General features: G+C 33.2%; 1 protein-coding gene across 1 annotated transcript in view; it reads left to right on the top strand.

Annotated features, from left to right (window-relative positions):
• LOC149576671 (uncharacterized) overlaps positions 1-23353 on the top strand; it is a 41912-nt gene that overhangs the window by 1682 nt on the left and 16877 nt on the right. The window contains exons 2-3 of the mRNA XM_089818910.1: positions 7165-7311; positions 10324-10422. Coding sequence (XP_089675036.1) covers positions 7165-7311; positions 10324-10422 — 246 coding nt within the window. The remainder of the gene's footprint in view (positions 1-7164; positions 7312-10323; positions 10423-23353) is intronic.

Here is a 23353-nt window from a genome sequence, read left to right as displayed (position 1 = left end):
TGGGAAAACCGTTCTAGAATGAAGGGAAAAATCCAGTCACACAACAAAAATATCATTTTATTGATCATAAAAGCTCAAGTGTACAATATCCTTTGCTTGATGTGAATATATAACAATAGGAGAGACTCTTCACATTATAACCAAAGGTCTCTTGAAATTCCCATAACTCCTATAATTAACTATAACTCTTCGAATATTCATGCTTCGATGTATGTGAATGACACATGTCATTTACATTTAATATTACAAATTAAACTTAAGTGACCTTTTTCAGTTGAAGGTGACAATAACGGTAAAAGCATCCAAATTTCGAGAGATAGAGATCTCTATCGCAGCTACAATTTTTAACACTTCCTCTTAGCAAGAGAGAGATCTTTAACTGAACAATCACACAAAGCTGCAACCAAAAATGTCAACGATAAATTCGTATCATATAGATTCAAAACATAATTCATGGAATCACTCAACATGAAAACCCTATAAGAAACATAACTAGTTTTCATCATAGATTCTCTTAATGTGATATTGTCATGGAATCTCTCAACATGACAGATTTGTAAGACTCACAACTAAGCCTTTAATCACGAACTCTCTTAACATGAACTGTCATGGAATCTCTCAACATGACATTGAACTCCCATCACGAAATCTCTCAACATGATGACATCATGGACTCTCTCAACATGATGTTCACTATCGCATAGTGAAAGAGTTATCATAGCTGATCTTACAGTCTCATTTATTCACACAAGAATAGAATTAGGCATAAAAAAATAAGACTTAGTTCCATTTTAAGTCTCAATATTTACAAATACCACAAGCATTATACATATATATGAAATAAAATTGATAGGGATTCCATAAGCACTCCCTCTTAATTATGAAGCCTCCCTTTGAAGCTAAAATCTCCCTCTAAATCTTGATGCATCTTGCAACCAAGAAGGATAAATAAAATCAACTCATCATAAGTAATGCTGAAGCCAAACAACAACAAAAATACTTATCTCCTCAACCCTTGGGATTTCCACATATTTAACCTTTAGAGCAATTCAACACAACAACAACTCTTGTCTGAGATGACAGTGAATGTCCTTGCAAGTTCTAGAGATTAATCGTACTATCGTGGTCACCACATTTAGGCTTCAACTTGTATTCATACGACAATAATGAGTGCCTAATGGAGTTACCCAAAAAATATCTTCCAAGAAAGTGGCTGCTCGATAAAACTAACAGAACATATACTCTGTTCGAACCAATGTCATTACAATGCATACTATAGAATTTAGTAACCTACGTGCCTCAAATAGTCGTAACTGAAGAATAATATATCATGACAACAACAGTGACGTATGATCTTCCTTCATAACAAGCTTCCTTCATAACAAGCATGCACTACCATAACTGAAGATGCATAAACCTCTCATAGAATCTTCCAGTGGTAGAGAATTCATGGAATTATAAAACCGTGCAGAAGAAAACAATTATGAGACGTCAATTACAAGATATACCCATGCAAGCACAATTTGACAAGATTTTTCAGGAGAATATGCATTGAAAATAATTTACCTCTCGCATATACAAAATAATATACAGAGACACCTATAGTTGCAATGCGTGGTTATGGAGTACACAATACGAGTTGCCTAGATGTTGAAGAATTCTATTAAAACTTTTGTAACTTCTGTCTGGAGAGGAAACAATGCATGCTAAAGGATTGATTTGAAATTCTAATGCCAAACTTAGCATCGATCAACTATACTCCGGATGGTTGAGAGTATTACAAGTCCAATTTTCCTTTTGTAGTTTGTCATGTATTCTAATGCCAAACTTAGCATCGATCAACTCTACTCCAGATGGTTGAGAGTATTACAATTCCGGTTATCCTTTTGCAATTTGTCATGCACACAATCTCAAAATAAGATTGTGAATGAATTCTTGCTCGTGATATTATTATTAATTCTGATGGTCCAAAAGCACAATATTTCCTTGTTCTAAGTCCTGTAAGTGGTAACGGTAATTGATAAGCACAAAAATATCGTTCTACTATTCATGCAACTTCACAACAAATATACGAGTACTTAAAATCAATCCACGTGAAAGAGTTCAAGAATTTGAAGAGGAGATACCTTCACAACAAATATACGAGTACTTAAAATCAATCCATGCGAAAGAGTTCAAGAATTTGAAGAGGAGATACACAAATGGTATGTTTGCTCAATCCTGTGACTCATGCGATGGCAGTAAAAAACACCACTAGAGAAGCTTTAACGATATAGGGGATATAAGAAAAACTTCGACAAGAGGAAGATCAACCAAATAGAGGGATAACATGAAGCGAACCAACGATCACTATCAAGATATGACATTGCAAGAACTCATAAATCTTGAAGAAAAAAATAGATGAAAAGCCAACCATGCCAATGAATACTAACTATAAGGTGGATTAATTTTTTTTTATCATAACGCTCTTTGATTGGAAGCGTCCACCGCTCATGATAGAGTAGGATGAAAATTTTGGTTACGAGGCATCGTTTACACATCTGATGATGGGCACAATATGTCTGAGCAAAAGAACTTTGAGACACACGAAGATAAACATAAAATGACTCCAATGATAATTGTCGCAAAATTAGACCATGCAACCTGTTATATCCAATCCACTGAATGACAATACAACCGATCCTTAAAATAACATTTCACGGCTTGAGAGTCGACACTTCCACCGTAACACAAAGACCAAGAAAACTGATGATCCTTGACATAGCATCAATACGCTATGGTGACATATAAACATTGAAATAAAAAGATACAAAGGTACAAGATTAACATGTTGGCAAAAGTCTTGATCCATAAACAAGCTCTGAAGATACTATAATAAATCAAATCCCAACCTGGACATGAAGCACTACATTTTCCATAAACATATGACACCATAGAAAATCAGAGAATATAAGCAGCATCATATACATACAATCTGTTCAAGAAAACCTTCTTATAAGCTATTATCTAACCTGGCTCTGATACCATGTTAAAACTCTTACAATAATAGATAGTTTTTATTATCTTTATTTAGTATCTAATGGTTATCTATTGTAATCTAATGTAAATATTAGAATGTTTCTAATATTTAGTTCTCTGTTTCTAGAATAGAATGTTTTTGTTCTTTAGTTAGCTGTAGATTACTGTTAGTTTTCTCTTAGCTATAATAGAAAGTTTCTATTCTTTACGATTGTTTCTTAAGGAAACAATGTTCAATCTCTTGTAAAATTGATATCTTGATCTCTGTTAATAACAAACAAATATTTTCTAATTACTTCGTAATAAAAACTAGAGCCCAAAAATCAATTATGATAAAAACCAGTAAGAAAGAGCCAAAACGAAAACAATAAACACCAGAAATATCTTGGAAAACCCTTTTAGAATGAAGTGAAAGACCCAACCACACATCAAAAATATCATTTTATCAATCATAAAAGTTCAAGTGTACAATATCCTTTGCTTGATGCGAATATATAACACTACGAGAGACTCTTCACATTATAACTGAAGGTCTCTTGAGATTCCCATAACTCCTACAATTAATTATAACTCTTTGAATATTCATGCCTCAATGCATGTGAATGACACATGTCATTTACATTTAAATATTACAAGTTAAGCTTAAGTGACCTTTTTCAACTGAAGGTGACAATAATGGTAATAATGTCCAAATTTCAAGAGATAAAGATCTCTATCGCAGCTACAATCTTTAGCACCATCCTTATCATATATCTTTAAGGTTAGACCCAAATGAAGACTGTAGAAAAGCATTAAAACGCATTTGCAAGTTGGCCCGAAAACTTTCTCCAATACACATGATACTATTTGAAGTGTTAGCACTTTCAAATTTGGACAATGATACCATTTTAAACCAAGCTACTTCTGGAAACTAGGACATCAAAGATTTGGTTTTATCACGATGAAATAATCACTACAATTACACTTTAAGAGCATTGTCAATCATTGGCATAGGGAGAAGTCTAATTTTTATTTGGGGCGGGAAAATACTTGTTTAGTCCTTTAAGATTGCTTTTAATATAAATACAAAATTCCCATATTTTCTTTGAGTGTGATTTTGTACATTTACAAACTATTGGCGACAATTTTCTTTTGCTTCTATGCTGGCATATTATGATAGAGTCAAATTGATGTTTTTAGGAGTCATTCTCATAGCATTATCTGTTAATAATGTTACATCCCAATTTTCGACCCAATTTAAAATGTTCATATAGGTGTTGAGGTTCACATGAAGTCAGTTGACAGTTAAATTTGCTATAATCCTGTGAAATGGTAAGATGGTTAGTCGTTATAATTTCATATGAAGATAATATGCTAGTTGATTATTTATCATGAATTCATGGAATTAAAAAGGCGGTTAGCCGTTATGATTATTTATGATTAAATAACTTGTAATGGTAATATGATTTAACTACAGAGAATTTTCTTGTAGGAAGCATGTCGAAGGGGTGGAAGCATTGTTAGATAGAATTGGGCACAGGAGCATCACCATCACTGGGCAAAAGGGTATGAATTGTGAATCACCATGGTTGAGGACGTAGTGACTTGAACATTAGGATACAATAGATGGAACCGCCTGAGCTATTAAATAAACATTTAAAACATTAATTATTTTAATTAAAAAATAATAATATGTACCTTAAAGGTTTTTGGTTGATCTTTTCTCCATATTATTATAATATATACCTATGCACATACACATCAATATAAGAATAAAGTGGCACCATAATATTATTTTTTTTATAGTAAAATGATGCCACCTCATAAGTATATCTACGTGCATGTAAATAGATATAAACCATAGTTACTTTTGATTTATAACCTTCAAATCTTTTTATTAACTTTCTTACTTGAAACCGATTGAAACACTTGGCATTTTTATTTGGTGTTCAAGAGCCAAGATATTCTTTTTATGTTACGGTTTCTTCGAAGCCAAGGAGACACATTACCTTTTTATTTAAGAAGTCGAGAGAGATGTGGAGGAGAGATATTATTTTACCAAGCACCCGACTTGTATATTTACCAAGCACCCACTTGTATATTTACCAAGCCCCCGACTTCTATATTTTCCAAGTACCCGACTTCCATCTACCACCCGATATCTTTGCAATACCATTTGATATATCTCTACGTCTATTGCCAATCTCTTTTCTGCCTTGTATAAATCTTCTTGCTGAAAACGTGACATTTTTTGCATTGGTTTTTGGCGTCTAAAAATCATTTCAAGGAAGAGTCGAATCACAGCGCCCAACAAGACATCATATTTTTTTCCATATTATATCAGGTTATGTGGTAAACGAAAACCCATGTATTGCTATACGTTTTCTTTATTAGTTGATATTGCATTTTAATTATACAACAATAAGCTATAGTTTACAACATGATGCAAATCATTTTACTTAACATCATAGGATTAACCTTCTCTATGTTAATTGTTTACGACAAATAAAAGCCAAGAAACCATGTTAAGAAATCAAGATATATTTATGCCACTAGAATTAGAATCAAATGATATTTTCTACAAGTCTTGAAGAACACATTCTTCAAATCACAGATTGTGATAAGCTGGAACATATATTATTCATGAAACAATTGAGAATCAACAAAAAGAGCTGGTTGCTCTGAGATTCAAACACCTGGGACTCACTCGGCTGTATAGCCAAGGAAAAGGGTGAAGAGGTGAGAGAAAGGAATTTGTAATAACATGAAATAGAATCAGATGTGACATAACAATAGTTATCATTTTTTAAAGGAATCATTTAATAGCTCATGCATGATCGTGTTTATTGTTTTCTCCTCTTGTCAAGTCAAGTGGTGTGATTAGATACCAGGATGCTCAGTGGCTGACAAGGTGTTCCATGTCTATTCCGCATAGAGAGGGCCTTTTTAGTCAAAGAAAGTGTGGGGATAAGTTTAAGGTCCGTGGTTGGGAGGTTAAGCCCTTGACAATGTTCCCCTGTCCACAAGATGTCAGAACGTGCATTAGATAAAGATGAGTATTCAAACACTATTGGTAACAAGTATTTTTACTTTTATATTTATACAAGTAAAAGATATAATGGATTAATTTATATTGTTGAATTCAGTTATCTCCTTTGATGTAAGCAATCTTTCTCGTCAATGTAATTGGTAACTAGTTAGATCGGATGATCTTCCAGCTGAATATGAATTATATCTATAGGATTGTTGTTTCAGTCTTTTATTTATAAGAATAATGATTATGAGGATATCTTCTAATCTTATGTTATTGCCACAGTTAAGCAATCAAAAGATAAGGTATGATACAGTAATATCTGATGCCCTAAATGATCCAATGGTAATTGATGCCTTAAATGATGCAGTGATATCTGAAGCCTTAAATGATACAGTGGTATTTGAAGCCGTAAATGATACAGTGGTATCTGAAGTTCTAAATGATACAGTGGTATCTGATGCCCTAAATGATCCAATAGTAATTGATGCCCTAATTGATATAGTGGTATGTGATGCCCTAAATGATATAGTGGTATTTAATGGTAATCATCATTTGATTTTGATATAGTGGTATTGGATGGTAATCATCATTTGATCCTAAGTGGTATTTATGGACTAACTTGGGTATTCCCAGAAGCATCCCTAGATTGATTTTGGTTTCAAATTCTATGTTATGTAGATTTTAATTTCCATAGTAAATTCATTGATGGTGTTTTCAATTGATAGTTATGAAATTTCTGTTTAATTGATTGTAATCGTTAATCTCATTCACATGAACGCAACTGATATAACTGTCTTCTTATGAAAATGAAGCAATAACTGTATTTCTTTGATATGTTAGTTGTTAGTTAAGACCTGGGAAAAATGGTTGTTACAAATAGTCGGTAGGAGAGGTAGTACCCTTGGAATGAATATTATCACGTCCCAAGTTTATGATATAGAAGATATGATTGCCATATTTATGTCTGTCCCTGTTTAGATTTTCTACCAATATCTCTTTACAATGTAATTTTGTTCCATTTCCCAGTTTACAACTGACATAAATGAGAAAATATAGCTAACGTGGTTACTTCTGTGTTAAAATAGATATTACAACTCGTATTACTAATTGCTTGTGATGATTTCATGCCACAGGTATTGGATACTTTAGATGCAGTATTGGATGTGGGTGGTGTTTATGACCCAGAGAAGGACCGCTATGATCACCATCAGAAGGGGTTTGATCATGATTTTGGACATGGCTTTAAAACAAAATTGAGTTCAGCAGGCCTTGTTTACAAGGTTTGACTCTGACCTGTTTCCTGTATCATTTGTTCACAAATGTCCTTAACAGTTGTTTACAAAGATTCTGGAGGCATATTGTTGTCATATTCTTTAATCTCATTTAGGAAAATTTGTAGACTCCTTACAGAGATCAAAATCAAGCATTTATATCATGTCCCTACCATGCTAAATAAAAAATCACAACAAATATAAATTTAATCACTGCCTTATCCATGACAAAGGAGATACAAGAGTGGCAATTCTTCAAAGAGGATTGATGGGAATTAGTTAAGGGCAGTGATTTCATAAAATATGCATCATTACAGTGATTACTAACAGCAGTAATTAATATTGAAGGGGTGCATCATGCAAAGGTTATGGGTTTTGATGACAAGAGGGAGGATATAAAGGGGAAGGCGTTTCAATTGAGAAGACATCAAGTGAGAATTGAGATAATTCAGATAAAAAAGCACAAGTTTATACAGCAGAAATAAATTAAATGTGAATATAGACTGAGAGCAGCATTGTCTTCTTCCAGTGTGTGACCAATAGGAGCTAATTGATTGCGAATGTCTTTGATCTTCATCATATGATCCTGCACTTCTTGTCCATCCTGATCGAGAATAACGTATTCTTCCAGATGATGGTATAAAAGGGAAGACGTTTCAATGGAGAAGACATCAAGTGAGAATTGAGATAATTGAGATAAAAAAGCACAAGTTTATACAGCAGAAATAAATTAAATGTGAATATAGACTGAGAGCAGCATTGTCTTCTTCCAGTGTGTGACCAGTAGGAGCTAATTGATTGCGAATGTCTTTGATTTTCATCATATGATCATGTGCTTCTTGTCCGTCCTGATTGAGAATAACGTATTCTTGCAGATGATGGATCAATTTTCATCTGACATCTCATGTAGATCTCACAACTGTTTCCAAATCTCCATAAGTTCATAAATTGATTTTCCAAAAGCGTTCATCTATTACTGATAATTTAATGAGTATAACGGCTTCATGATTAGTCTTTGAACTTGCTGGGGTCTTTGGTCAAGTATGTGTATTGAGAATGATCTGATCAGGAGATTTGTATTTGAAGATCATAAGCATCCTTTGTTTCCAAGAATTATAATTCTTGCCAGTGAACCTCAGGTTGGCATTTAGCATGATGTTGGGCAATGATGCCATCCCTCCTGCACTATAAAATCACAGAAAGTGAAGAAAATTGCTACTTATGAAAGAAGACCAAAATTTTTTTTAGGAAAGTGTTTTTCAAAATCCTAACAGCAAACCACACTCACATAGTTTTGTAAAACAAATTGTCAAAAATCTGCAATTTTTTTTTTGGAAATGTTAAAAATTTGGCTAAAACCCCGTCCATCCAGAAACAACCACAATCTGGCAACAAAAATTACAAAAGGAAATAACAGTAAGTTGTTGCTAAACCCTATGCACTTCTGCAAAGACATGATTTTCTATAAAAATAGTTAAAAACCATAGTTGAAAGTTGAAACCATCAAAATGCAAAAAAAATTGTCAGAAATTCATCTAGGTTGTTGTGTGTTGGGAAAACTGTAAAAACAGATGCAGTTTTAATCTTAAATATCCCAAGGGCAATACCCCTTACAAGGTATTTGCCCACTCATGTGATTTTGATTCTTTATTTTTGAAGCATTTTTCTCCCAAGTTGAGATTTAAAAACATGCATTTTTTTAAATTTTAGAAAATTACTTTTTAATCTTCCCACTGATGAGCGATGCACAAATGTTCCCAGAACAGTTGAGGGACGTTTAGGTGTCCTTGAGGTATCCCAGGGATTGTGTCCAAGTGGTGTACTAGTTTTGGATGGGTGGCATCATTGAGCTATCCTTGTGGGAGGGGGGGTGTGCCCCCATGTTTCATTGAGTATGTTAGTTTGAATTATGGTTTGTATTCTACTGGAATCTTAATATTGAAACTTAATTTCCCATTCAGTCCTTGGACTTTGATGCTAGTTGGAATTTATGGTGCAGTGGCCAATAAATTATTGGCGAGTCCATAAATTTTCACAGGATACTGATTTTTGTCTAAATGCAAGTTGACTTTGAACCATATCCACTATCTTGCAGTCATATGCCATAAACTATTATAACTCCACTCTAATATGTTCCTTCATTTGTAATAGCTTTTGTGCCTTACAAATCTGATTTGTTGTGCTCATTGTATTCCTCCCCAACCACAAAAGTGAACTTCAATGGCTAATTATGTAATTTGTCAAAGAATTGACTGTAATAGTATCATTAAATATAGGTTCATATGTCACTTGTAAAATCTCATTTTCTTGAACACTTAACGTGTGCGATGGGAGCATGCTAACTTTCAGATTTGATTTACTATTTGTCAATTCAATCTTTTTCATTGTTAGGACCAACTGCATTTAGCATTCTGACTGCACAAACATCTTCTTATGAAGAGCTTAAAGATGAGTAATTTTATTTATTTGACCATTACTATTCTTGAGATTTAGATGTTTACCTAACAGTTTCAATTTGTAGTTTGATGGCAAATCTTTTGTTTAAACTCAACAACCTTTTTTCTTATGGTGTTATGGTATTTTACTCCCTTTTTCACATAAAAATGATTGAGAAAAGAGGATGGCAGAAATGTGTTTTGGTTACTATTAATTGTTTTACTCTAGAATGCTATGCAGAGCTTAAAGATGAATAATTTTATTTATTTGACCATTACTATTCTTGAGATTTAGATGTTTACCTAACAGTTTCAATTTGTAGTTTGATGGCACATCTTTTGTTTAAACTCAATAACCTTTTTTCTTATGGTGTTATGGTATTTTACTCCCTTTTTCACATAAAAATGATTGAGAAAAGAGGATGGCAGAAATGTGCTTTGGTTACTATTAATTGTTTTACTCTAGAATGCTATGCAGCATATCTACTTTAATAAGGACTGAATAAGAAGTTTGGCCCGTTTGAAATTTAGAGTGTTTTAGATCATTTAAAACTTTTTTACTGATATTTTTATCAATTTATTGCAGCACTATGGAAGGGAGATAGTAGCTAAAGAACTTGGGTTGAGCCCAGATCATTTGGATGTTGAGAGTGTTTATCTTGCTTTATACAAAGGTTTTATGGAGGTATTCCTTTTGGTTGAGTTTCATTGATTTCTATGGCTCTAGTACCACATACTTGCAGGGGTGCTGTGCACTTGTAATCTGTCAATGCAATTAAATTATAATCATGTCAAATATTAATGTCTGAAAGTATTTGTGTTAGTCTCAATGAGCGAGGTGAAAAGGCTAAAAAATTGACATAAAGTTCATTAGATAGGTGTATAATAGTTCAGTTATATAATTTGAGGAAAACGTAGTTCATTTTAGTTATCCTTTTATTGAACATAAGATTTATTTTAAGGAAAAAAATCAAGAAATAGGAAATTCAAATAGTGTATAGCATATTGACATTCCAGAAATATCATCAAATTTTAAATGAGATATTATCAATTTAACAAAGTACAAAGACAACTGATATGACTAAAGTTCTTGGGCACTTTCAAGGTAACAAACAGGAAAAGAGAAAAGTAAAAACCACAAAGAGAGAGTCACCGAGAAGGATTTAAGTTTATAACTCTTAATCATTGTTCAGCTCAAGTGTGATACCATCTACTTCAAACCCCGTGTCATCTCACCAGACTCATGATTGAACATAGCCTGGAGCTCTACAAGATCGTCTGTGATATGCCACTTCTCATCTCATTCAAGTTTGTTTAAAAAACTTGGTTGCTTTTAGTGGGAATTACCTAGAAGAACTAAAAACGTAAAATTGTTTATCATAAAGTTCATCTTTTAACATGAGATGAAATTATTGCTAATGTCTACAAGTGATCAAAAACAGTGTGAAGGATTGCAAAAATATATGATTACAAGATGATCTAAAGGGAATGTATGACTTTTCTTCAAAACAAATAAATACACAAATGATAAAAGCATTACAAAATATGTGATACATAGAAGAGCTATGTCAGGAACCAAATAATGATGGAAGCTATAGTTCTGTTAACTTTGTGCTGCCCTACCAATCAAGACCAATAAAAGATGCATAATTACTGTTACTACCTCTTTCAAGTTCAGGGCTTAACTTCTTGAGCATTATTAAATTCTTATGCCACTTTGTTTATGAGCATTGATTGAGTATGCTTGTATATTGAACACTTTCAATATAAAATAGGAATCTATCAGTTCGTTTGACCTTTTGAGTTCCTCCTGTTGTGCTACTAGATATAATATCTTCTGTTCCTGATTTTTTCCCTTACAATGATATGTTCTATGGTGTGATTCAAAACATTAACCAAAAACATTCACATTCACCAATAAGATAAATTTGTTTATTTTATGTAACTAAGTACTTCAGAAACCTGCTTGCAGTCTTTATTGGGGAAGCATCAATGCATCAGTTATTATAAAGCTGGATATGGACGATGTTTACTATGCTACCCCATCTCTCATAACATTTTATTGGTAGAAATACTCATCTTTAATAGCATCTGCTTGATCTTCTTTGACATTCATTGTGTTTTTCTTCAAGTTACCCTTACATAAATCCATTTGGCTATGTTATTAATGCTGGCAACTCTGATTTACAATAATTTTGTTGATGCAACAACATGTTGCACTTGCACAACAATGTGCACATGAGTGTTGTTTGAAACACCACACAAGGACAATGATAACAAGAACAATCTCACCATTGCATAAACAAGGTCATACTAATGGAAGACTTAACAATCGTGGGATGAATTGTAATGTCCTTTTTTGGGATCACCTTATCTTTTTCCCACAACACTAAAGAGTCAGATTGCTCTGCTGTAGATATGATTGCATCTGCAGTGGATATGAATCCTTCTGCTGTTGATACCCTTGAGTGCTTAATCTTTTATGCTTATACCCTTCCCTTGTGGCAGAAGAGTCATGTCTTTTTGCTGAATGGACAGTAGTGATAAATGATATCTCTTAATTAATATCTTAATCACAACCGTTGGGGGTCACATGTCATCATTAACTGAGTGCTGCCTTTACCAAGTATAATCGATCTTCTGTCACTGCTTCTTGCCTTGACCATTGTTTCTGATTCTGTTTTATCTCTGTTATGTCTGCTTTTATTAATTGTATAGTTCTGCCATCATCTTTTAGATCAATGTAATTATTATATTAACAATAATTATTTATCAATATAATATATTGTCCTAAACATTATATCATCAATGTAATTATATTATCACAATAATTCTATGGTGGCTCGAAAGAATACAACCATAGCTACAACTAATAGTAAGAATGTTTTCTTTAAAGTCGTAATATTGCCAAAATAAAATCTTTCTACAAGCTATGTTTACATGTAGCCTTATGGTTTGTTTAACACATTATTGCTAAAATAAAATCTAGTTTTTGTGTTTCTCATTCATTTTATAAAGCTGTCTTCTATCCATAGTGGCCAATTGGATGAGGTATGGCAGAAATATTCAAGAGGAAGAACATAAATACTTAAATAGAAGCAACAGAGTGATACAATATAATTTTATAAGAAGTGGTTGCCACTGATTTAAAACTTATAAAGCATTCTGTAATAAATTGATTCAGATGAAGGCCCCACATATTTCTATGGTATAATATGATAATCATGTAATGAACTTCTACAGTATTAATATAGTATCTTGTATTATTACTTATTCAGCAATAAGAAGAAAAGAAAGGTGGACACCTTTTTATTCAAGGCCTCCAAGCTTGCATAGTGGATAATAGATGGCTTGTCCATCTGATTGTATGTGCCAAGTTTTAAATAAAAGCATAAGCTGTAATAATCATGCATAGAGGAATTGACTTTTGCATGCATAAATATTAAATAGACATTCAAGGAAGTTTGCCTCTTTTTAGATATGAGTAAAACTAATTAGAAGAAGCAGTGAGTGAGTGAGTGTACAATTAAAGCATTCATAAATTTTATTGGGACATTATCCAATTCTAATATCTCTCAAACTGAAATCAATCACTTCAAACTGATATTATTATTCTACTGTAAACATAATATGATTTGTCCAAGGAAAACATACCTTTAGTTGGATGTGTAAAGAAAGAGTGATGCAAGGAAGACCCAAGCTTCAATATCTCGACTCATTTCTGATAGTCACACTATTTTGCATCCCAGACAGCCCTAAAATTGCAGTTGTTATGGTAAATCGATGCTGCTAAAGTTGTATTAAACAAAGGAGATGAAAGCTCCTTATATAGATTTGCAAAGACAATATTTCTAAAAGAAACAATTGTGAAGTAAAGACGAAAATAGAAACTACCTAATAAACTAAAGACTAACTGAGATGACCATTAAAAAAACATTATAATATTCTAATACCTTCCCATGGTGGTCGTTGTCCAACTGATTTCCTTTGGTCACAAATTCTTCATAACATTTTGCTGCTGCTGAAACCCTCCTTGGATCTGCAAACTGTAAATGACCAAGAAGCCAAAATTCATCTATAAAAGCACAGAGAAGGGGTGTCCCCTTTTTTAGAATGCTTTGCAACAAGAGACAAGAGCCTGCCACCGAGATTGCCACCGAGATGAGTTTGCCACTAACCCTCCCAGAATCAGCAAAACATCTGACCAGAAACCATCATAAAATATCTTACTTGATGTTGGATAATGAAGCTGCTCTTCTTTGGAGACAGAGTCAGACACTGAGAATAACTACCATGATTTTGTGGAAAAATCACCAACCCCTCCAAACTTTGCAGATGAGCATGATGCCCAATATTGTTGAAGAGAGTAACTGCGATAGAGATCTTTATCTCTCTAAACTTGGACGTTATTATCGTATTGTCATCTTGAGCTGAAAAGGACACTTAAGTTTAATTTGTAATATTAAATGTAAATGATATGTGTCATTCACATGCATTGAGGCATGAATATTTGAAGAGTCATAATTAATTAATTAGGAGTTATGAGAATCTCAAGAGACCTTCGGTTATAATGTGAAGAGTCTCTCCTATTGTTATATATTTGCATCAAGCAAAGGATATTGTACACTTGAACATTTTATTATCAATAAAGATATTTTTGTGTTGTGTGGCTAGGTTATTCCCTTCATTCTCGAAGGGTTTTCCCAGGATAATTTTGATGTTCTTTATTTCAGTTTTCTCTTTTTCTTATTGCTAGTTATCTTCATGGATTTCTGGGCTCTAGTTTCAACATGGTATCAGAGCCTAGGTTTTGGATATCAACAATATAGTAGTGTTAAATTTTTGTAGATGTGAGAAAGATCAGTTCACATTTGATCGTTGTCTTTGATTCTGTTTGGAATAATATGCTCTTGCATTTTTTTTTTCTCCTATGAGATTTTTGTGTATTTTATTTTATAGGATTTCATTATTCTTTCATGATCAGAGGTTTTATTTTTCCAAGAATTCAAGTGTTAGGCATATTACATTTATCCAATGCATTTTTTGTAGCTTGACTCTAATTCTGTAGTATCATGATAGTCGCATGGTCTTTGTTTGACTAGAGGAGCTTTCAAGTATTATAAGTCGATATCTAGCCCAGATAGATTTAAATAAAAAATCAAGTAATGTCTGCACCATGTTGGAGTTGTTGCCTAGGATATAGATCGACATTTATTTAGCCTTAGTGTGGACATTCTTTTGGAACTTTGATACTTTTTCCTGAGAATAACATTGGTGTTATGAACTAAGTTTGTAGTTGGGCTAAGTTTTGTTGAGTTGGGAGTGGTGTTGGCTTTGCCCAATTATTATCGTGTATTTCATAATGGAGGAGGAAGCGGGGTTTTGTTGTGTTTCTCATGTTTGGTGAGCCAAAGACTCCCTTCTATATTCTGCATTTTATGTGAACCTCTTGGCATCGTGCGTCATGGTATCCTCATCCTTCTTAATGCCACGTTGATTAGTCAACATTTCCTTATATGTCGTTAACGTTTGTAGTGTTTTGGGTGTTGCTTGAGCTTTATATTCACCTCTTCATTATCGTGAGGTTGCTATCGTTATGAAATAAAATAAATGTTTAGTATCGGTTACCTTTTTCTTTCAATGATTCATTGTTGTTGCCCGTCTTCTTGGTTCACATTTTACTTGCCCTTCTTTGTTAGATTATGTTCATATCTTGTATCGGATTTTTTTTTCTGGTGATGATCTGAGTGTATCGTGTGTGGTGTATGAACTATTAGAAAGAAATTGACGTAGCAAGTTTTGACTCATGTGAGATTAGCGTACAGTATGAGCATTTCATTGAGTGGAGCAGAGACTGAAGTATCGTGTCAACAAATCAACCAAAAGTATCATCAATTTTAAAGATCTCTCACGCCGATGGAGTAGGGGTTGAAAAATGGAGTTTCAATTCATTCATGATATTGGGTTGGCATATCAAATGAAAGGGGGTTGTAGATAAGTCACGTGAGATCCACATACATGATTATGGTATTGAAGGCTTTGGAAGACCTCCGTTTATCTATAGGGGCTCTTTCTTACATCATGTTGATCAAAGAGTATTACCAGAAAAGTCTCGAAACCTATTTGTTCGAATTGCAATCTGGTAATGAAGTCTCATATTTCTCTATATTGCTTTGGTTGCATTGATATCTCATTCATGAAATGTTGATTATGTTATTGATAGTGTCAGTCGCTTGTATCTTCTCCTCCATTGTCTTGTTTTAGATTCTAACGACATCTTGTTTTTACCGATTATTTTGCATGAGTTTTACAGGAATTATAAAGGACGGTGAAGTTTCAGTAATAGAATTTTGGTATACTTATGTTTTTATTATTGACTTCTTACGTTACTTTCTTTTCTTTTCCTTTATCTGGTGTCTTTATTTGATAACCTGGCATCTTATGTGGTTGACTTTTAGTTAAAACGACAACTATTATTAATCGCATCATGTCTGTTTGGAATTGTCTTTTTCATCTGTCATTTCTCTTTTATATTGAGAAGATGAAAAGTAATTGTCATTTCATCTGTCATTTCTCTTTTGTTTTGGTATAGTTATGTTTTTATTATTGACTTCTTACGTTACTTTCTTTTCTTTTCCTTTATCTGGTGTCTTTATTCAATAACCTGGCATCTTATGTGGTGGACTTTTAGTTAAAACGACAACTATTATTAATCGCATCATGTCTGTTTGGAATCTTTTTTTTATATGTCATTTCTCTTTTATATTGAGAAGATGAAAAGTAATTGTCTTCAGTTCTACTGTGCACGTATTGTGTGCTAAAAAAGGGGAATAAAGAGTCCATATCGTGTGATCTTCACAATTTATTTATCGAGTCTCATTTTCTGTAGATTCAAACTTATTATTTCTAGTATTGTGAAAGAAAATTTCAGAACTTGTTGGAGCTCCTTGTCAAGGGTGGATATCATTCTTAGCATCAAACAGTTCAAGATTAGTTTAGGTTCCTGGTTAGCCTCAAGGTTATCGGGATATATTATTTCTTGGTAGATATGTTCTTCAGTTTGCAGTTGCAATTAGGAAGTTGTGATCGTGACTTGTGATCTAGGAACTTGTTTCTGGGGCATACAATTGAGATGCTTGTCATTTAGAGCAGGTCTCAGGTTACCAGTCTTCATAAATCACATATGTGAGTTTGTAATGTGGATGCCAACATATTCAAAAGTGGTAGAACATCATTGAAGCTCAATCAATCATAAGAAAGGGTTGGAATCAATGAGCAAACTAATAAGAGATTACATGAGAGATAAGTATTCTATGGTCATTGTTCTTTGCAATTTTTAATTGGAAATAGTATGCTTTTAGCATTGATATTTATAATCAATTGATAGTTGATTGCAGGGTGTAACAAGATAATGATTATACTCTAGAGAGAGATGCTGAGCTTTAGAGGGAGATTTTAGCTTTAGAGGGAGGCTTCATAATTAAGAAGGGAGTGTTTATGGAATCCCCTTCACTCTTATATATGCTTGTGATGCTTATGGTATTTGTAAAATTTGAGACTAAATGGAACCAAGTCTTGTTTTTTATGCATTCTTGTGTAAATAAATTTGTAAGATCAGCTATGATAACTCTTTCACTATGTGATAGTGAACATCATGTTGAGAGAGTCCATGATGTCATCATGTTGAGAGATTTCGTGATGAGAGTTGGATGTCATGTTGAGAGATTCCATGACAATTCACGTTGAGAGAGTCCTTGAATAAAGGCTTAATTGTGAGTCTTGCAAATCTTTTCATGTTGAGTGATTCCATGAATGTGATTAATTGTTACAGGGTTTCATGTTGAGTGATTCCATGAATGTGACTGATTCCATCAATGTAACTGTTACAGGTTTTCATGAATCTTATAGGATATATTGTAAGATTTTATCATTAACATTTTGGTTGCAGTCTTGTCTGCTAAAGATCTCTCTCTGGCTAAGGGGGAGTTTTGAAGATAGTAGCTGCGATAGAGATCTTTATCTCTCTAAACTTGGACGTTATTATCGTTATTGTCATCTTTAGCTGAAAAGGACACTTAAGTTTAATTTGTAATATTAAATGTAAATGTCATGTGTCATTGACATGCATTAAGGCATGAATATTTGAAGAGTCATAATTAATTAATTAGGAATTATGAGAATCTCAAGAGACGTTCGGTTATAATGTGAAGAGTCTCTCCTATTGTTATATATTTGTGTCAAGCAAAGGATATTGTACACTTGAACATTTTATTATCAATAAAGATATTTTTGTATTGTGTGGCTGGGTTTTTTCCTTCATTCTCGAAGGGCTAAGTTGCAGATTCGGCCCCTATGTGCTGTCGTTTCCAGGTATGAATCGTATCAGAAACGGTTATGATTAAAATACCTTCCAAATTCGCCATGAATGCGTTTTTTGCTATGCTGAAACGTTTCAGTGAAAATCCCACCAAATCCGGTCGAATCCGGTTCGAAAATTTCCAAAACGAATCTGGACGGATTCAAATGATTTTTGGAATGTGTTTTTTCTACAGCTAATCTGGATGAAATTTTAATGATTTTGGGAAGGCTGCACGATTTTGGGAATGATTTTCCCAATTCGATGGCGGTAAAATAGAACTTCTAATTTGTTGTAGCAGGATTTGATAGTTAAATAGAGCCATTCTTAGTATTTCGCCACAACACAACACAGGTCGTTTGCATTTGCAGAGGGCATTTTGATACAGCACGGGTCGTTTGCATTTGCAGAGGCATTTTGCTTGTTTTGTTCGCTGTTTGCAGGAGGATGGGTCGTTTGCATTTGCAGAGGTGTTTTGATTGTTTGTTCGCCGTTTGCAGGAGGAGGAAGGGCAGCCGTACAGGTCACGACATTTTGAATTTTGTCGTTCGCATTGCGTATGTGCAGGGCATGTTTTATGGTTTTGTAAAGTTTTTGAAGATTATTATGCGATTTTCAGATTTTGTAATGTTTCTTAAAGTTTTATAAGAATAAATATGTGATCATTTTAAAAAAATTTTGTAAAGTATTTTAGGATTAATATTTTCAATATTAAGAGTATTTTTTTTTATAAAAAGGTTTTTAAAATAATAGGTAATTGTTGAGATTGAGATCATAGTTTTTATACAATTCATAAGTTTTTGTGTAGTCATTAATGAATTAAATTTATAAATTATAACTTTTAAGTAATTTATCCATTCAATATAATTTATGAATTTAACTTCAATTTGTTGATATTTTAGTTTTAATAAAACTTACAAAGCTAACAATGTTTATTAATTTATGTCTAATTAATTTATATTGTTTTTCAATTTTTTTTTATCTGTAAAATATTTTTCAATGTTTATTAATTTATTTTCATATATGGAATTTAACAATGTTAATTTAAAATATTTATAAACATAAATAAATTTTAGTATTTTACATTATAGTAAATAAAAAATAACAAATATAGACTAAATTGTTTTTTGATAGGGACTAAATTATTATATTGTATAATAATATATTAATAAAATAATTAAAATATTAAAAAAATAGTAATAGAAATGTTAAAATTTAAATAAATAGTAATATAAATCTTGTATTATAAATTATAATTTATATTTTGATAACTGATCAAATATTTCACATTTATTATTTAATAATTGGTTTTTGAAATCTTTGTTAATAGGATTATGGCAACTAATGTTAGCTCATCCACCTTCAAAACTGATCCAAACTCACCTTTATGGAAATATGTACAAATGATAGAACAAGTAAAAGGGGGTGGAACATTTGTATGGATATGCAATTTTTGTAATGTGAGGTACAAAAGTTCATACAGTCGTGTGAAAGCCCATTTATGTGCGATTCCCCAACAGGGTATCAAAGCATGTCCTGGAGAGGATGGTAATGGATTACCACCTCAACAAATTGCAGGATATATTAGAGAGCAAGAGGAAGCAGATGCAAGAGTTTCACGTGGCACAAACCATCCTTTGAAGACAGGGAAGAGATCAAGTAGGCAACCTCCTCCATCTCATGACTTCCCTGATGTTGTAGTAGAGAGCCACCCATTTTTGGATAGAACTGAAGAAGAACATGTCAAGGGAAAGAGAAGCAAGGGGCCATTAGAGAAAGCATTTAAGAATGATGCAAGAGAGATTGCAGATCAAAGTGTTGCAAGATGTTTATATGCAAATGGTTTGTCATTTAATATTGTACGATCACCATATTGGCAGGATATGTTGAGAAAAGTAAATGAAGCTCCAAAAGGGTACATGGGGCCAGGATATGAGAAGGTGCGTAGCACCTTGCTAGCAAAGGAGGTAAAAAGCATAGACACTGCCTTGACTCCTATTAGAAACTCATGGAAACAAACAAGGGTGTCAATTATTTCTGATGGGTGGAAGGATGCCAAAAATCGACCATTAATCAATGTGATTGCAGTGTGCCCTAAAGGAGCAATGTTTCTTAAAGTTGTGGTTTGTGAAGGGCAAGTAAAGGATGCACAATTTATTGCTAACATCCTTATATAGTGCATTCAAGATATTGGCCCTCAAAATGTTGTCCAAGTAATAACAGATAATGCAAAGAATTGTAAAGTTGCAGGGATGTTGATCGAGACGCGGTTTGATCACATATTTTGGACACCTTGTGTAGTGCTCTCTCTAAACCTCATGCTACAAAAGTTGGGTAGGAAAATAAATTGGATCAAAGAAACCTATGTAGAAGCTAAAGAGATCCAAATGTTCATCACAAACCATCACATGTCACAGACCATTTTTAGATCATTTTCCCAGTTGGAGTTACTAAAGGTAATTGAAACACTTCAACTTTTGAATTTTGTATTTCACTTTAGTAAGTATGAATTTAGATTTTAAACTTGAATGCATCTTTGTATTTTAATTTTAATTTTTTATATTGAATAGGTTGCTGAGACCCGATTTGCATCAAACACAATCGTCTTGAGGCGACTTGTGAAGGTGCGAGAATCACTTGCTAGCATGGTTATTAGTCAAAGCTGGTCACTATGGAGGCAATCTAGTACTGAGAGGGCAACAAACTTAAAACGAATGATCCTAGATGACACTTGGTGGGAACAAGTGGAATATCTTTTTAGTTTCACTGAGCCCATCATGAGTATGATTCGTTATATCGACACGGATCATCCATGTTTGGGAGAGGTATATGATGGAATTGACTCAATGCTTGAGAAAATGAGACACATCATCAATCAAAAGGAGCAAGATCTTGAAGAAACTTTCTTCAAAGAGGTGCAGACAATTTGTGTTGAGCGGTGGAATAAAATGACCGCCCCACTTCATCTTCTTTCATTTGCCTTGACTCCCAAATTTTATAGCGATGAAATTCTTGCTATGCCATCAAGGGTGCCACCATACAGAGATGTGGAAGTTAGTGAAGGATGTAGGAAAGCACTTACAAAACTCTTCCTGGATCGTGAAATGGAGAATATAGTTACGAGTGAGTTTGCTGATTTTATAGCTTCCAATGGTCAAAGTGCTTCCGCTCTCCGTGACAAGTATACGAAGGATGCTTATGCTTGGTGGTACCTTAATGGCCATACATCACCGCACCTCCAAACTCTTGCAATCAAAATTTTATCACAAGTAAGTTCTTCTATTTTTATAGCACCCTATAAATTTTTATTTATATTGTTTACTATTTGTAAAATTGACAAAAAATATTAACTTTATCTTGATTGACAATTTTTTATGACTCTCCCTTTGACTCAATAGGTTGCTAGTTCCTCTTCATCTGAGCGAAATTGGAGTACATACTCCTTTATTCACTCAGTGAAACGCAATTGATTGGCAGCAAGTAAGGCAGAAGAACTAGTTTATGTGCACTCCAACTTGTGCCTTCTAACTCATAGTCACAATGAGTACAAGGAAGGGGGCATAAAGTATTGGGATGTAGATCCGGAGAGAACTGATTTGGATTTTTCAGCTGCAACACAATCTTTACTGGACGTGCAGACAAATAGCAACTGTCCTAGTGCAAGTGATTGTGGGGTTGCTTGTGATTCTAATCTGCATACATCATCTATTGTCAATGATGATGTCGATGAACTTATATGATGCACAGTTAGTAACTAATGTGAAGATTGATGCTACAGTTAACTAGATGAACAACACCATGCATTCAGTCAGTCACAAAATTACCGGCAATTAGGAATAGCTTTCTTTAGTTTGTTTTAACTTTTATTTAATCTTCGTGTTGTCTGCTCCATGCAATAAGGCAAATTGCTGTTTCCAGCAGTCATTGGTCATCTTTTACTTATTGTTAGTTAGTTAAACCTCAGTTCATTCCCTTGATTAGTGTAGTTTTTACTTAAATTTCTTCATGCATGTGAATGCATACTGGGCAGTTCAGGGGTGAGAGCATTTGATTGCTCTTCTTCATATATTTTATAGTCTTATGCAGTTCAAAAGATGTAATCAGAAGTTCAAAAAATAATAAATCCTATTTTTCTACCTCATAACAGAGTATGTTTTGTTCCGAATTATGATTTCTTTTTTGTTTTGATTCTTGAATATTGATTTGGCATTATTGTTTTTCTTTTCTGTGCATTGCTGCTTTTCAGTCTCCACAACTACTAGATTTTAATGTTGACCCAACAAACATTGAATTTCAATTCGATATATCTATCATAAAATTCAAGTTTTGACATATTGATAGTAAATTATCATATTTTGAATTAGTAACATTAAATTATTAATGAAAATTCTGAGTTTTGTTTATCAAATTATCATGCATGACGTGTTATTCTAAATTTTTAAGGCTTCAAATATTGATATAGTTATGATTTTTTACTTTTTATTTATTTTTCTTTATTAGCATACCCAAACGTGCCTATCCTCCCCAAAAAAAGTGGCGTACCAGCGTACCATACCCACGTACCCTTACCTGTACCCGTATCCGTATCAACAACTTAGTCGAAGGGTTTTCCCAGGATAATTCTGATGTTCTTTGTTTCAGTTTTCTCTTTTTCTTATTGCTAGTTATCTTCATGGATTTTTGGGCTCTAGTTTCAACAAAAACAAACTACAAAAAACCATGATTTTTTAAGAGAAAAATAAACGAAAATCCAACAATTTTTGAGGTGAAAAATTGATTAAAACTCAACATGATTTTTTAGGTGAAAAATCAATCAAAACCAAATAGAATTAGAGACACGGATTATAGAATAGAAAACTTCATTTTTGAGGGAAAATGGTAAACCCAACAGATAATTTTTGAGGAAAATATTATGAACCCACCAAAGAATACCACGCAACTTTGCGAATTAAAGAATTAGAAATTTTTAAGGGAAAAATTATAGAAACTCGTCAGAATTTTTTTAGTTAAGGGAAACAATTATGAAAACCCATCAGAATTTTAAATTTTTTAAGGGCGGCAAAACATGAGACTTTGCATGGTAAACCAACACATGCAAGTACATGCAGCCTTAAAAAATCAGAGACATTTGCTGCAACTAAGAAATCATGGGATCAAAACCCTTATCCAAACTTCCAATTTCCAGCAAAAATCCTCGAAGACGAATCACAAAAGTAACATAAAATGCCTCTTAACGATTTTTATTTCAAAAAATCAAAAA

Source organism: Cupressus sempervirens, chromosome 1 (assembly GCF_028749045.1).
Source record: "Cupressus sempervirens isolate cs-2001-9-10 chromosome 1, ASM2874904v1, whole genome shotgun sequence".
NCBI lineage: Eukaryota > Viridiplantae > Streptophyta > Pinopsida > Cupressales > Cupressaceae > Cupressus > Cupressus sempervirens.
This window is presented reverse-complemented; position numbering and strand designations above follow the sequence as displayed.